Here is a 17,391-nt window from a genome sequence, read left to right on the forward strand (position 1 = left end):
CTTTGACTCGTTTGCGTAATTGATAAAAATAAAATGATAGAGTATGTAATAAATTAAAGATTACAGGGCTCCCAACTAATCCCTTTTTTTCCGCCTAAAAGTCCCTTTTTTTAGTTTGAAACCCTAAAAGTCATTTTTTAAACATCTGGCCTTCTTTTTCCCTTTTTCTATAAAATATCACTTTTATTTTGGATTTTTTCCGTACCCTCTTATCTATTTGCATTTTTTTAAAAAAATTCCGAATTTAAAGCATTTTTCACAATGATAATTTTTAAATTTTGATTCTACTGGAGGGCACCACGGCCGATTATAAATAAATAAGCAATTCACCGATTCCTTATTGCTGCCAATTAATCAACGAATTCCTAATTTTGCCCTTTAAAAGTTAAAATAAAAGTCCCATTTTGGTCCCCATTTTTAGAATTTAAGTCTCTTTTGACAAACTAAAAAGACGTTTTGAACCCTGTGATTATGATGAGAGTTTTTTTTTCTGGTGAAGCTGACCAAGTAGTGTTATGTAACTTGTTAAACAGCAATAGTTTGATCTGAGAAGTGAGAAAATTGTATTTCAGATTACAATTCTTGCACATTTTAGCAGGAAAAAAACCATGTAGGATAATCTGACCAGTGAAGGAGCGCACTCCAGTGAATAAACACATCCCTGTGAGTCAATAATTTGCTATTTCCTCTAAAAATAAAAATAAATAGAGGTCTCCTTTTTTTATCCAATGAATAGGCAACAATATTTTCTTTTCAGTTTTAAAATTGAAACTATTATACTGCGATCACAGAAGAGACAGACTAGACGTAAGTATAGAGCCTTTTGGCGGAGTCAACCACAAGTTTGGAGTGGAGAATAACCAATCCACGCTAAGCAGACGTAGAATATTAAATAGCTTTCTTTTTTTTTTGAAGAGAAAATTCTCAAAAGTAGCAAATCTGCTGGCAAACCTTTACCTTTGGTCTATTCTTTTCAGAAAATTTTGTATGCAAACTAGTTAGACGTGTTCTTTTACTGAGTTGCTGCACCATTTATCATTAAAACTTTCAAAAACCTGAAATAGTACCATAAAAGTTCTCCCAAGATTTCTTTCAACAGTTATGCATATCCATAAAAACGATTTTAATGTCTTGCACCAAATGCTGCGGTTTTTAAAGAGATAAGGAATTTTTGAAAGTGAAAAAGCGCTTAACTGTTCCCTTACTGGTCAAACTACCATATTGCAATGATCTAATTAAATATAAAATTTCAATGAATATTGTTATTTCTCCGACGAAAAATCAAACTTTTAAAAAGAAATTAAACATAGTGACCGCCGAGAAAATTGTCGCATTTACTCTGCATTGTATAATTTAAATAAGTGCGGGGAATATAACTTTTAAAAGGAGTTTTATCTGGCAAATAGTCATTAATCACGAGAAATACTCAAAATGTGCGTTGCTTGAATATTTTACTCAATCTACTTCGAAGTTTTTAGTCTGATTCAGAAAAATCACCCTTTTCAATAGCCCATCAAAATTTCACCGCTTTGTCTGGTTTTCAAATAAATAATCAAATTTCTATTCAACTCATTGTTGAATTTCTATTTAATTCATGTTTCATTCACCAGCGCTTTCATCCGAGTCCATTCATTGATTTTTTTAAAAAAATGTTAATAAGGAAACGCTGACTCTTTAAGCGGCGGTTACTATGTAAATAAATATTTATGGAGTTAAATTATTGTTGTAGATAACATGACTACTATGTTAAATGAGTCCTTCTGATGCTGGTATAAATGCAAAATAAGAGAACAGTCAGACTTGCTGAAATAATTCCAGCGCCACTTCCGTCACCTAGTGGGGAAAAATAGAAAATTAGCAACAGTGATACAGTGTCATTAATTTAAAGCACTGAATCGTAAGTAGCTGCACGTCTGCCACAAGAGCGCCCATATGCAAAATTTTAAGGGAAGGGGGGACTCAGATACTTTCTCTAAGGTTTAGCAGGATATTTTCCCCATAGAAACCGATTTCAGTGCAGATTAGAGTTACTAAAACTCGACCATTTTAATAACTTATTCATTAACGGCTGGAGAAGAAATGTTTTTACATTTTTGCAACGAAAAAAGTACTAAAAGCAAGAAATTTCTTTTTTCTATGGGGGGGGGGGGCGGCTAGAGCCCCCACTTGCCCATGGTCCGTCATTTTGGAGCTAAACGATGCTTTGCTCTATGTCTGCTGTGGTGTAGTAGCGTGTTTTGCTCCTTGATTGTGGTTTCTTATTAACTCTATGTTTATCCACAATCAAGAAGCAAAATACGCTGCTTCCCCTCAGCAGGCATAGGAAGAAAGGTTCGATTAGCTCCAAGATGGTGGACGTGTGGCTACTTATTCTACGAATCAGGGCTTTACTTCAATAAACTTCTGAAAAAGAAAAAAAAAGAAACATATGAACTGCGATATAATCTAGGTTACTGTTGGCTACAGTCTGGCTCTGAAAATAAAAGGCCTGCTCTCAAAAAATTTCATTTATCCCGTAGAAAAACGAATAATAAGAGGAGAAATCGTTCGGAATTGAGTTCTATTGCAGTAAGTTATTGGGAGGAGTTCTACATCGCCTCATACTTTCTTATTTGAATCTTTTATACTGCGCTAGTTTTTTTTTTTTTTTTTTCGAATGTGCTTTATATGAAACATTTTCTAATTTTTATTTATTTCTCTTCAATTCTTTTGGCACGCGATGTCCAAAAACAAAAAGGGAGATTTTTTTTAATAGACGCAGAAAAGTTTAGAACAGTCTAAATGTTTCTGAAATGAAGTGACTTCTGGTGGTTGTATTCCAATTAAACAGGTTCAAGCAAACTGTGAAATAACATACCTTGAAAACTAATTTTTAAATGAAAGACCGTAAGAATATTATACTTAATATTTAACGATTTGTTTTTATCTACTGCTCCAAAAACACCCTTTTTTATGTTTGAATAACTTTTATCGAAACGAAGAAATCAATAAATAAATAAATGAAACGAAAAAAAAAATTAAATTTTGAAAAACTATAATAATAATACCTTATTGTACAAAGGTATGCAAATTTTATCAATTGTTTTTTTCTCTACAGAGAGGAAAGTTGCCTTTTCGCTCATGAAAAATTAAGTACTCGAAACAAAGCAAAACAGCTGGCTTTTTTTTCTAAATACACATTTTGATTTTTAAAATATGAATCACAATGTTACATTTAAAAAATAAAAATATACGTAACAAAATTTTTAAAGAAATATTAAACGAGTTTCATTCTTGGAATTTTCATAATACTATCTTCTTAATTCTCATCAGTATTCAAAGACTTTTGCAATGCCACTTTATCGTATGTTCAACAGTCGAACCATCAGATTGACGAAACGGTAATCTTGTTTATCGGCAGATAAAAACTCAAGTAGCAGATATTTTGTCGAAAAAGGGTTGAAGAATTTATTTGCTGTTCTTAAGGAGGTTGGAATAATATTCTAGATTTTTTTATGTTCTTTTTTGACATTGAGAAATATTTTTTTCACTAGAAATTTCGATAGTGACGAAAGGAAAAATATGAAAACCTCGAGTGCAGGGTGGAGGGCGGGGGGGGGGGGGGTAGCATTAAAAAACGTCACAATATCGGAAAATAAGACAGGGAATAGAGCTTTTGACGGACATAAGATAGATAACGATAGGCTTTGTAAAATCACATAAATTTGATTTTGAAATTCAAACTTTTCTGCGGTCGATTTCGTTGCAGTAAAATGGAGTTTCGTCCACAATCAGCGATATCTGAGCTATGAGATAAAACTATTATGTCATTTATTTTTTATTTCCATTCTGTTAAACATTCCACAGCTTTTCATAACAATAAAGACAAAAAAAAAAAAAAAAGAAAAAGAAAAAAAAATCAAAATGTTTAGGAAAATACATTTTGAGAAATAAAATGATTATTATTAAAGAGTTGAGCAAATACCACTTTATCAGCAGGGTTTAATTTTACTGCAGTTATTGCGAACATTATTTCTCACAGAACAATGCAGCATTTCCATCAAATTTTGAATACTTGACGCTAACGAAATCAAACGTCTTTAAATTTAAAAGAGCAAAACTCCATATTTAATACATATTATAAGTGTCAAAAAATATGAATTTAACAACTATTACTTAGAAAACGTCTATGTGAGTACAATAATCTATTCATTTCAGTTATTAAAAATTCATCTAATATTTAACTGGGGTTAAATATGTATGAAAGAAATGGGGAAGTTATGTAGAGATTGACGCATCGGACTTTGTTTCATCATTTAATCGATATCGATATCTTTTGCATTTGCTCATGTTAAGGGGTTACAATACCTCAAAAATGATGAAACGATCAAAAAAAAATTTTATTGCTTATTTCAAAACTAAAACCTTTTCTGAACACAGGGGAAAAGTTTCATTGCTTTAGTTCAAATATTTAAAAAGTTATGAGTGGTTTTAGGATATGCTCGCTATGTGTTCTTATGCAAAAGAAAAACTTTAAAACTGCTTTTTCTCGATGATGTTTTTTTTTTGTGCTTTCATGTGATTAGAATCCCTAAGGATTTTTTTCTATTAAAGATACAGCTCTAAAGTAATACTTTTTGCAAATGGGATAACATATTTGATAAAACTGTGCATTGATATAGCATTTTATTGTGATAAGCATTTTATAAATTGCTCAAATGTTTAGAGCATGTTAAACCTTTAAAAACCAATTTTTAAAAAAAAATATTTTGATTTTTTTACGTAATTAATCACAGAAAATTTTCTAATAAACTCATAGGCAAATGAATGCACAGATTTTTAAAGATGATTATAGTGATCGTTTAACAAAAACCTTTTTTTAAATTAGTGCAAAAATAAAAAAGCCTTAAGAATTTTTAAAAAATGAAAATTTTCTCAATTTTTTGAATTTTTAAAAAAAGTAGACTATTTTCAAATTTTGAAAATAAATTATTGATTACGAAATAAGTATGCATGTTATGGTTTCAAAGAAAAATAAAATTTACTTAAATTTAAATATTTTTTTTAAAGGTACTGTGACCCCTTAATACCCTTAAAGTAGCACCCCCCCCCCCTATTTAAATAATCCTATTGAAACAAAAATAAATACAACTTAAGAATCAAATCAATGTTTACTGAGAGAGATATAGATTTGATGTTTTTGTTGTTGTATTGTGCCAGCTTTGCTGGCAATTTGGCGTGCGCTGCTTCACCTTTTCAACTGTCCCTTAATTTAGTGTGAAGTCCGACCTCCACATGCCATAAGAGCCGGTTATAGGGTAGGCAACCATTCACAGCACAACACATTCACACAAAGGAAGGACAAGGACAGGAGAGAGAGAACATCCACGCAAAGCCGGGATTCGAACCCGGGACCTCTGCATTGCAGGTATTTGGTAAATTCCTCCTAAGGACAACAGTCTGGTTACGGCCCTGTCTACAGCACAGGTATTCAAACAGCACCCAAACCTGTTTTAGCATATCGCTTTTATTTATAACAATTTTTTTTACAAGCAAGTCAGACCACCACTTTCAAAAGATAGGCTTGTGCCTGCATGTGCCTGCTTCTTGTGCCTGCATGATCTGCAGAAGATCTATCACTTAAGAAGGCAATGCAGCGTAAATCCCCCCCCCCCCAGAATTTCCTTATTTCTGAAATACACATGAAAATACAAATTCGAGATATTTCTTCAACTGCAAGATTTAAATATTGGTATTTTCAATTGCGATGTTTAATTTTCTTTAACCACCTAATTTGAAATCGCTTCTTTCCACTGTCAGTTTCAAAATGCTTTGACATGAATACTAATTTTTTTTTTAATACCTTTCTATTATTTCATCTTAGGCATTTAAATATATTTAGAAATGTAGATTAAGCTTATCATTACTATAAAAATATAGCAAAAACAGTATACAATGCGTAAATAGTGAACAATGTGTGGTTTAAATATGGATGGCTTCAATATACTTAAACGTATTTCTTAAAATTAAAGTGAAAAAGTATAAGATATTAGTTGTGTTTCCATTGATATTGATATCCCGTTTTTGTCTTTACAGAGAAGAAATAGGTCTAGCGACAAAGATTTTGTCATCTAGTCTCCCGGTTCAAGCGTACAAAGCCATTTGAATGCAAGTAAAATGTTTCTCTTTCATTAACATTCTTCTTTTTCAATTCTTTTTCTTTGAATGTCAAATTTCAAAAATTATCTTTCTGTTTTTTCCCAATTTGATAAGCTTTCAAGTAAAGTGTTTGTGCATCAACTAGGAATCTGCCCACAACCTTATCAGAAGCGTTATTCCCAACAATAAAAATATTCTAAAGCTTTAAGATCTGTCCTCAAAAGATTTTTATAACACTTAGACAACCCTTAACTGCTAACTGCTTTTATAATATTTTCAGTTTTAAATCAGTATAGTAAAAAATCACTTGTGAAAAAGTTTAAAAAAAATTTTTTTTCATTGCAGTAGTTTATAAAAGTAACGATAATTCGAAATGATATTACTGTCCGTTCTCGAAAGCAAAGACTAGCACTCAGGATAGATTCCATTTTAAAAAGGGGCGGTAGGTTGAAGACGGGCACTTTCCGCTTGCACTGGAAGAACTGCTGAACACGTCATTTTGCACCTTTCACTTCCGGGTTTCCCTCCCTATTTCGATAAAATCAGAACAGACCTGACGCATGCGCAAATTTGCGGAAAGTATCAGCTAACGAAAACAGACAATAGATAGAATTCAGAACATTAAAAGGAAAGTTATTTAATAAATATTGAAAATTCTTAAGCAACCGGAGAATAAAATGCGCAAAATGTTATCAACCATTGATCTTGTTTTCATGGAGAAGAAAGGAAATACAAAACAACTAAAAATGTGAGAATTGAGAACCATGAATCCTATAAGCTGTAGTAATTTCTGTCTTTGAAAAGTTTTGACTGATTTTAATATAAGCATTTTTAAAAAAATATCAAGCCGTATCAGTTTCTTCAAAACAGTCTCAAAGAAAAAAAAAAAAAAAACTTTGAATTTTGACCTCTTGAATTCAAATTGTTTTTCGCAATCATGAGTGTGTGTGTGTGTATGTAGGCGTGTGTGTTTATGTGTGGGGGGTATGTGTGTTTGTGTGTGGGGGGGTATGTGTGTTTTTGTGTAGGGGGTATGTGTTTGTGTGTGTGTAGGTATGTATGTTTATGTCTGTGTGCAGGTATGAGTGTGTGGGTAGTTGTGTGTAGGTGTGTGTTTATGTGTAGGTGTCTGTATGTATGTGTGTGTGTGTTTGTGTATGTGTGTAGGCGTATGTATGTGTGTGTATGTGTGTGTGTGTACTTGCGTGTATGTATGCGTGTAAGTGTAGGATATTGACGCAACCTAGAGACTGTTTTCGCTATAGGAGCAGCATCGTGAGGAACCGGTCGACGGTGATGCTGCAAAGGGTGCTGGCGGGAAAATAAAATGATAGGACCTCAAAACAGTCAAATGAAAGCAATAAGCAATCGTGATTGCTCAAAAAAAAGTTTTAACGTCTTTTGACACCGTGCTGTGAATCATTTAAACCTCAAAAGCAATAGTACCTAAGAGCTTTTAGTAAATTTTGTTTTAACAGTTTTTTTTTTTTTTTTTTTTTTTTAATACCTGAAAAATAGGTGGGCTTAGATGAGCAGGTAAATTTTAAAATCAACTTTGAAGCAAAAAAGCAATTGCTCTTGAACAAAACTACATAAATTAAATGAAGTAGCTTTGCTAAAGTTAGGATTACTGCTAAGTGATTTCACTATCGTCAGGCTTTATGAAAAAGTAATTATCAACGCCATAGATGCACAAGTGTTCTGCATAGTTTCTTTTTCTCTGTTTAGTTGTGCACTAAATGCAAATTTTCTATTAAGATAAAATTAGCAAGCAGTTTCTGCAGGTGAAATTACTTCACCAAATAAAAACAGACGGAAGATAAAAAGTTAACATTTCTCCTTTTCAGTAAAAGCTATTTCTCAGGCAGCGCAGTGTCAGTGCAGGAAAAGCAACCTGTTCTTGCTACAATATTGAATACTATTGTCATAATGTAAGAAAATTGAGGCGAATTTAGAGCCAGATGAAATTAGTTCGTGGCGAATTCGTATCGCTCTTGTGAACTTTCTGAGCGCGTTTTTCGCGTAGACATTACTTTATTGTTTGTATTTTGTTTTATTTTATTTATTTATTTATTTGTTTGCATACTAAGAGTTTTTCAACGAGTATTTTTTTCATTGGTAGATTTTTCAAATACAGTCGCGCACGTTTATAGCGAAGTCGAAGAGACCAAATAAACGTTTTGCTATAGTCGCAATTTCTTAGTAAAAAGGATAATTATGTAATACACAGTAAAATGTGAAGCAGAATTTTAAGTCATTAAGTTATAGCCATAAATTTGCTTTGAACGATTTTGCTATAAACGAGAGTGACTACATTTTCCCTCTCAAGCATATAAATTGTTTTGTACGCCTAACTCGGCTTCCACCCATTACAATCCTTATTAAAAATTATATGACGCGTAATTTCTTTGACTATCGCGTTCAGAATTATTTTAGTAACTTTACAATACCATACCCATTAACTTATTTTAAAATAGTTTCTTTTATTATAATTATTTTTATTATTATTTTTTATTTTGAGCTATACAAATGAGATGATTACTTGCTACTTTTGCTATTTATGCTGGAAAATATTTTCATCGAAAACTTGAGTGTTAGATAATTATTAGCTACAAATATCTGGATCTGACTTAAGAAGAACAAAAATTTTTGATTCAGAAAAGTGTGTTGGATTTCATTTAAAAAATATACTTGATAGTCATACCATTATTTAATTATGACTGATGTTTATTAGTTAAAAAAAAAAAAAAAACACTAACTAGAATATATGCATTTTCATAACTCTCACATGTAATGGAAACTTTTCGAACAAAATTTTCATAGCAATGTCAGAGCAACAAAAAAACTCTAGGCCATACCAAAAACCGAATTATTTCCCCATTGCTGCCGTGGTACCATTTATACGTTTTGAAATATGTATAAAATACACAGTGCTTACATATTAGCCAGGCTAAAGCATTAAAAGGGTCAAATTGTATTCGTTGTTATTAACTTATTAAAACAATCGAGGGCCGTGACGTACGAATTGCATATAGGGAAGCTTCTTCAAGTGAAAATGCAAACTAATGAAGAATTCAATACACTAAAAAATTCAGGAACTTTTAAAGGTAAATATTAATGTAAAATAGGGTGTTTGCAGCGAAAAAAAAAAAGTTTTTTTTTTTAAATCGGAAATTGTATGCAACACTGCGTGACATACGGTGCGAAGCGTGTTAGGTAAATGTTACTGTAAAATAGGGTGTTTACAGCGGAGAAAACAGAATAGTATTTTTTATCGGATATAGTATGCAACACCACGTAACATACGGTGCGAAGCATGTAAGGTAAATATTACTGTAGAATGGAGTGTTTTCAGCACAGAAACTCACTCTTTTTATTCAGTGCAACTGACCCCAGCGCTCATATTTTTCTGCCATAAAATTTTACCATTAAATAGGATTTTACGCTAAAAAATACTATCAACATAGATGTCAGCTTTTTTGACCCTAAGTTGTCAGGAGGGCGTCAGTGGCCGAGAGGAATAAACAACTGCTCACACACTTGAGGCGGTGGGTTCGACTCCTAACCTCGCTCCAGTTGGTCTTTCCCGTATTTGTGATGTAAATTCTTTTATGTGTTGTTTATGTGTTCAACACTAGGGTACCGGCACCAGTAACGGACATTCTTAAGACATTGCTCTCAGGTTAACTCAATTTTCTGAACCTTTTAATGTATTTAGACTTTTAAAACTATTTTTCTCTCATGCAACTACATCTCATCTTACGTTTGGCTGCTTCTGGATCCCCTGAATTAGTTAATTCTATTTTTATTAGCTCAGTTTGGGGCCGTGGTAGCCCGATCGGTATAGTGTCGGATTCGGGGCCGGAGGGTCCTGAGTTCGAACCTCGATGGTCGAAGACCCACCGTCGTCATTAAAGGGGACTGGGCGACGTTAAATATGCTCGTGGTCTCAATGTCCTCCAAGTGAAACGTTCCCTCTGAGGGTGCTAGCACCAGGTAGCTATTAGCTCCTGAACTAGTTCTGAATTCTCATTAACTGTTCGATCCGGTGATGGTGCTGCCATCTATCGGTATATAAAATAATGGAGGCAAGGCACTTAGTATGCAGTCGACGACATAAACACAGTTGTAGTCAGTTGTGACTCTGAATAGGAATAGGAATTAGCTCAGTTTCGAGAAAAGGTCCGAACCCCAATAACAGACGTAGACAATTCTGATGGTACTCAGTAACAGATAGGACGAGGAAAGGATGAGTAATGGAGAGAATTCCCTCTTTCTCTTCAAAATGGGCAAAATTTCTTTATTTTTAAATGCAAATGAACATGAAACATCGGCAGACGGGTTCCGGGGACCGCCATGGTGGCTGTTCATTACCTTCAACCACTGCCTTGTAAATACCAACTGACTCATAAAATTCAATTTGATAACACTAGATGGTTTCACCGTAGTCATGGGTCGCAGCAACATCGGTTTTACCCGTCTAAAATTCTTACTATTTAATTATTACTACTGTCTGTTACTGGGCCCTTGCCCGTTACTGGTGCCGTTATTCATGTATAAGGGACGTAAAACACTCAGATTGTAGACCTCATCCAAAACAAGCTTATGCAATAAGCACCAAGATGAGGAAGAAGAAGTTGTCAGGAAATTTTCAACGTTTAACTTACTACAGACAGGAATTTCGTAATCTTCGTCCACCAAAACTCCCTCCACCGTCCATTTTCCGTCGGAGCAAACGTAAAGTGGAGAACCCAGAAGAGTATAACCGTCCTCACACTGGTACTCGGCTCGAGATCCTTCGCTCGGAAAGCCCCAACAACTTTTTTCCTGAGTAAGGTTGTAATAGCCGTGCTTTACTTCTGGAGGACTCTTTTCACAGCCGGGATCTGTTCGAAAAAGGAAAATGTATTCATTTGTTTTAAATCAAGGGCGAAAGTTTATTAGAATTTTTCAGAACAAAAAATAAATTAGTAAAAAAATTTAATGCTCCCCCTTACCTCCTCACTGGCAAAAGATTGTAAGTACAGATCATAATCCTGTTGGGTATGACTGAAACCTTGTCAGTAAAACAAAAGTCAGTAGGGTTCGGCCATCAACAAATGTTCTTCTGAATCATTCATGTGACTGTTTGGTACTCAAGCGTTATTAAAATAAGTAAGATTTGGCGTCTTGATGGCAGTTACAGCTAACGTTTTATGGTGCAGTCAATTTGACACGATCTTAGGCAGCAGTTCAAATAGAACGAGAAAAATATTCGATTGCGTTCCCTCCTCGGAGCAAAGAATCCCCCCCCCCCCCAAACAAAACAGATTAGTACCTGTTGTGGAAGAAGGTTCATTTATATACGAGTTTCTGTATGAATCTTCGAACTGGCTTGCCAGCCTTCTTGGCCATTTTCTTTCATGCCATCTTTTATGGAGTTATTGGCTTCAATGACTATTAGACATCTGTTCCCATTAAGGTCTATATGCATTCTAATTTTTGTTTGAATCCTTGCATTACTTCTTCAGAAGAATCAGTCTCACTTCAGGAAATAAGCGTTTGATTGCGATATCTGTTAAAAACGATTGTGGATTAAAATTCAATCGACGTCATTACTTCACTTGGTACATAGTATGTATATCAAATTACGCTAGATATCATTGCTTTTTGGGTTATAGCGGTAACCAAAACATAATTCACATATAAACATACACTTTTTTTGAATCAGAAAAGTTTTCCACATGAATGAGCAAAAATGTCTGTGGATCGGTCTATTTTTTCTGCGGGTCAGTGCCGATCCACCGTACCACCGTTTGCGAATCGGTGTTCTAGAACAATATGGTTTGGCATTCTTCAGGACGCTGCTGTTGTCAAGTTGGATTAATTGGTCGATCCAATTTAGACGGCTAGTCTTAATAGTGTGAACAACATATGGGTGCTTGAGTCAACTTGTAAGTTCATTACTCCATTATTTTGGGAATTCTCCCATAGATGCGTCTATAAGGACTCTGCGCTCAAAGTCGCGGACTGGGTTTGCGAAGTATATGTTAAAACAGGATGTAGGAGTCTTGCACAGTCTGGTTGGATAAAAATCTTAACAGCTTTTATCCTGGATAACAACTTTTATCCAACCTGACAAAAATCTTTGTCACTAATCATAATTAAATGGATAAAAATTCTGAACCAAGTAAGTGCTTACGTAATGCATCGCAGGGTAAATGAGTCACGATACAAACAACTACTGAATTTGAGGTTTTTTTTTTTTTTTTTTTTCTACATTCGAGTAGTTGAACCGCGAGTTAGAAAATCTTTTGTCTAGAGGTTAAATGAGGTTATCTTTGAAGTCGTGTTTGTGTTACTAAAATCTGTTTAATGCATATCGCTCAAAATACTTAGTGTTTTCAAACTTCTCTGTCATCTGAATTTAAAACAGGCAGTTCTTTGAAGGAAAAATATAACAATTAGGCCCTATCATTTTGAATCGATAAAAGATTTGTCCAAAACTTATTCATAGGCAAATAGAGTGACACTACATAAAGATTTTATGTTTAACTTTTGTTAGATGAAATTTATACCTCCAAACATTTTGTGCTTGATTCCACTTCTCCATGGTGTTCCCATCACCATCATGTAACACCTGAAGCTCAAGTCTGTGTGGTTGACCCAATCGTGGATAATGAATCTTCGATTGACGCTCACTTCGTAGGTCTTATTGAATAACAAGTTAACGCTGTCGAAAGGGACACTGTTCAAATATCTTCCTGGAAAGAAAATATGCGTAATTATATTGCATAAGCAGACATTAAAATCGCAGCAACCAACATGAATAAGATGTGGCTTACAATCTTCAAAAAAAAAAAAAAAACCTGAAACAGAAACAGTTTTCAAATAAATTATATAAATTAGTGTTTATGTATCAGAAGTTTCTGATTTAGAAGATAAAGCAGAAATTTTTCAGGATTCAGATGCTAAGAGACTATAAGATCAGAAACTTCCAATTCCATATTAAACTTCCTAACAGTAAAAGATATTTGAGACAGAGAACATTATGATGCCCCCCCCCCTTTTAACTTGAAGATATTTTTAAAAAGTTTTTATAAACAAATATGACACTAGATAGATGGAGATTTCGAGATTATTAGGAACAGCTACATGAACTTTGAATTACAAGTATATTTTGGTCAATTTACGTAGTGTAAGCCATTTAACTAAGTGTTTGATGTGTAGCCTAAACAACACATTTATGCTTTGCGGCATCCCCCCCCCCTTTTTTTTTTGTTGCAAAAAAAAGGAAAAAAAAACCTGCTCCGAAGTTATTATACGGTTTTTTTAACCACCTCCAATAAAATAGATGCTCATAGTATTTATTGAAATACGTTATTTTTCAAGTCTAGGACTGAAAAGAATCAGCAAAATCGTTTCGTAGAATTCATAAACGATTTCCCTCTAACGACACCTTTAACTTAACCAAATGAAATCTATTTAAGAAATGAAAAATTAATAGCAGTAGTGTCACTTATCAAATGTGTAATAAATAAATAAATTAATTAAAAAACAAATATTAATTCAAAAGAAAATAAAAAGTTTCAAACCAATTTATTTGCTCGAAATTTTTATTAATACCAAGCCACAAACATATGAAGCAGAGAGAAGCACAGCGATGTGAACGAACTTTTTAAGTTTTGAAAGAAAAAAAAAACGTGCTTCAAGTTCAGATTCTAGGTAGACTTTCATTGAAGTTGTTTTCTAAATCATGCCACACAACAACACTTATCAGGGTTACTAGTACAATCTCTTCTTAAACAGATTAAAACTTCTCCTATCGTTTGTACTCGTTATCGCCAAATTTTTAATTTTTGCACTTACATCCCTTAGCTTCTTACTGCCTCATATGGACTTTATTCTTAATAGTATGGTCACGCATTCAGACCTTGACTACCAAACAGGCCGACTAGGTCTAGGCCCGGAGCCTTATCTTCTTAAGGGGCCCCGAATTTCTGGGAGAATTATGCATAGCATTACAACTATGCGAAAAATTCATGTATTTTAAAAATCACAATAAAAAAATAAAGACTTGTTAATAAAAAAAAACTTCCTTAAAGAAGAATTTTTATTCATTCTGCCAGTAGCGAATTTACCTTGCCACAACTATGAGAGGTCCGGACCTGAAGTAAAGTTCTAGACTAGGAATTCTGAATAATAGCCACTGGCTACTAGAGTCATAAAAAGTGGTAGCCACTATTGACTGCTAGTAGCCATTTTTAGAAATTATGTATATATTTAGCGCAAAAAAGTTACCTTAAATGAGTTTGTTCCGATTTAAGTGGCCAAGGTGGAGTCAATTATTAGCTGAACGTCTCAAGATTGGAAGCGGTTTTCGAAGTACGGCATACGATATGAATTTTTACAAATAAAGAAACACACAGTCGCAACTTTTGGCAGCTAAGACTTGACTTTTTGGTAGCCATTTTCAATTAAATAGTCGCATGTGGCAGCTGGCGACAACTAATCTAGAGCGTTACCCAGAAAGGGATTCATAAATGCACATGGTAAATGATTTACATAGTTCTGTGATGGACAAAGAGACCCCAAAAATGCACTCCGACTGGGCCCAAACCTGTAAAGTAGCCACTGCAATCCACTATATAGTATTCAGGGCACCTCTAAATTATCATGGGTCTAGGGTCTCGCTTCTAGTTAGTCGGACCCTACACGTAGGGTGTTTTTTCATCCAACAGTTTTCGTTGAAAAGGTAATTAAATGTAACCCCGAAACAAGTGCATGTTGTTTTCCTGCTAACTTGTGACTTAAATCGTTGTTATTATTTTTATTTTTATTTCAAAATCACAAAGCCATTTATTGAATTTTTAAAAGGAACTTCTTTGAATTCAAATGAGCTCCGTTATGAAGAGGTACAAAAAGCATTGAAACGAAACAGGAGAGGGAAATTACATTATCTTTCAGTCATTCGTTCAAGAAAACACTTCATAAATATTGATAAGATTATTACCTGTGCGTTCTGAGTATACTCCACAGGCCGGACTTGGCTTAGGGAAAATACCAACGCAATGCATGCTGACTGTTTCGATGCAGTTTATCATATCGGTGTGCGTTTTCCAAGAGCTCTCATCACACGCATCTGTAAAAAGAAACAACTTACAGTGAACATTTGTTCCAAAGAAATAACTGCTTTCAAAATTTCAGCATCCGATGGAGAAAATTGGAACGAAATACCAGTTGAATCATTCAGTGAGATCAGAGGCGAATCTAGCGGATGGATTTGGGAATATATCCCTTCTGAAACTTGGAAATTTTCCCTATTTAACCATAGAAAAGGACTGATTTACTCATTCAACAGAATTCGATCGAATCGAATACGATCAATTTTATCTACCAATCGCGCAGCCAGGAACTTCCTTTGCTCCACCCAGAGGGAAATTTCCCGCTAGGCGACCAATGTATAGAATTTGATCGAGTCGAAAAAAAATAGAGATGAATATACCCTTAAATACAGCCCTATCCCCCTCCTAGCTTTTTTTTTTCCTGAGTACGCACTGAGTCCGGTTCTCATCAGTCTGAAGTTAACCGTACTATCGTTCCCGACTTGGTCACTTGACGAATTTGATATCCGATTGGTGAATCGGCTGAGATTTCGTACATGTGACTGGTCGAAAACAACATAGGAAAAATTCACTGTAACAAAAACCGTCATGATTGTTAAATAAATAAATTTAAATTCGTCAAGGCGTTTTACTTTTTCAACTTACTCAATAATTTTCGGCTGTGTGATGTCAATTCGTGTATCAGTCACACGGGTAAAAGATCACACAGTATTAAAATTTTGGTTCAGATTAAGTCCTATTTGGAGTCACAACACTCGTAGAAGAACTCATCTGTATAAACTGCATCATTCCTCTAATTTTTACAAATAATTTCCGTTCCTATTGAGAACGTTATTTTTTACGTGAACGTGAATTCTTCTCGTAAGTCAGAAGAATTCACGTTCACCATTCAAGTTCTCTCAGTAGAAATTTTTGGTAATTCTCTGTATAAAATACCTAAGTACTTCTTACTAAGGGGCGCTGATTTAAATAGACAAGCTCCTAAAATTTCAAAAGAAATTTGAAATTTTCTAAAAAGCACTTTTATTTAAACATAACCGAACTATATAATCGTAACACTGAATTATGTTATGTGAAAGTTTTGAAGTTTTCGAAGAACTGCTGCGTGATGAAGAGGGAAAAAAATTCCAATCAATCTTTCTCCTTTTAATTTTTGATGTCTCTCTGTGTAAAAAAAATATTGATTTTTTTCTTTGTTTACAGTAGAAACACAAAGTAAACATATTTCTTAACTACCAGTTATTAGAATGCTGTATTAACCAGAGCACGCGTGGTGTCGCAAAAGCCTTAAACAACGAAAGACTTTCCGTTGCATTTCGACGTTAAATATGGTGTCTTTTCTGAAAATGTCGTAGAACTAATAGATGACGCTACTTCAACCACACGTATTGAGCAATTGTTTTCAGTGGCGTCGTCTATTGAGCAAATAGATGACCAGAGTGGCTGGTCGCTTGCTACACTAAACCAAAATCTCTCTCTGCAGCAGAAACATACTAAAAGTTTCTTCAATTACCAGGGAAAAAACCTCGTACAACGAAGCGTTTTGTTAAAACGCAGAGAAATAAAGGATATTTTCTTCAAATGATGAATGTTTCCTCCCACAAAACGTGGAGAAACGTAGGCGGAAGCTTCTTCAATTGACATCAGATAAAAGAAACGGATAATAATCAAATAACGAAAATATCTCGGCAGAATTTCCGCCAGTGAAATTTCCATGTGCGTTTGTGGGTGAACTGAAGTATGAATTTCTTTGAGTAGTTTTATAAATGAAAGTAATTTAACCTCTTTATTCGGCTCGAGGCACATGGAGTTGGGTTCAATTATTTACAAGTTAAGCCTTGGTTTCCTAGGAGCGAACACGTCGATTGTCGGCGTCGCTCCTCGCCGAGGCGAAAACTTGATTCTTCTGAGCATGCGCGCCCGAGCAAAATCGACGTCGTGAATGGCCACCCCGGAATCCACTTGACTTTGAGTTCAGCATCATGGCGAGGAGCAACGTCGAAGATCGGCGATTCGCTTCTAGGAAACCAGGGCTTTAGGTGGTTCAGGCGTTGTGAGTACCAAACATTAAAACTATCTAGAAGGACGAATTTGAAGCTCTAAATTACCTCCATTATGTCAAGATTTCTTAGGATAAATGATTAATAAA

At 34.4% G+C, this 17,391-nt stretch overlaps 1 protein-coding gene across 1 annotated transcript in view; it reads right to left on the minus strand.

The window, feature by feature from the left end:
- Window positions 1–233: 233 nt before the first annotated feature.
- Window positions 234–17,391, minus strand: part of LOC129222332 (uncharacterized) — a 94,157-nt gene continuing 76,999 nt past the window's right edge. Inside the window, exons 3-6 of the mRNA XM_054856827.1 lie at window positions 15,131–15,259; window positions 12,696–12,881; window positions 10,806–11,024; window positions 234–1,833 (exon numbers count right to left, since the gene is read on the minus strand). Of these exons, the coding sequence (XP_054712802.1) occupies window positions 1,742–1,833; window positions 10,806–11,024; window positions 12,696–12,881; window positions 15,131–15,259 (626 nt within the window). The 3' untranslated portion in view covers window positions 234–1,741. The remainder of the gene's footprint in view (window positions 1,834–10,805; window positions 11,025–12,695; window positions 12,882–15,130; window positions 15,260–17,391) is intronic.

The sequence above is a fragment of the Uloborus diversus genome, chromosome 5 (assembly GCF_026930045.1).
Source record: "Uloborus diversus isolate 005 chromosome 5, Udiv.v.3.1, whole genome shotgun sequence".
NCBI classification, from domain to species: Eukaryota; Metazoa; Arthropoda; class Arachnida; order Araneae; family Uloboridae; genus Uloborus; species Uloborus diversus.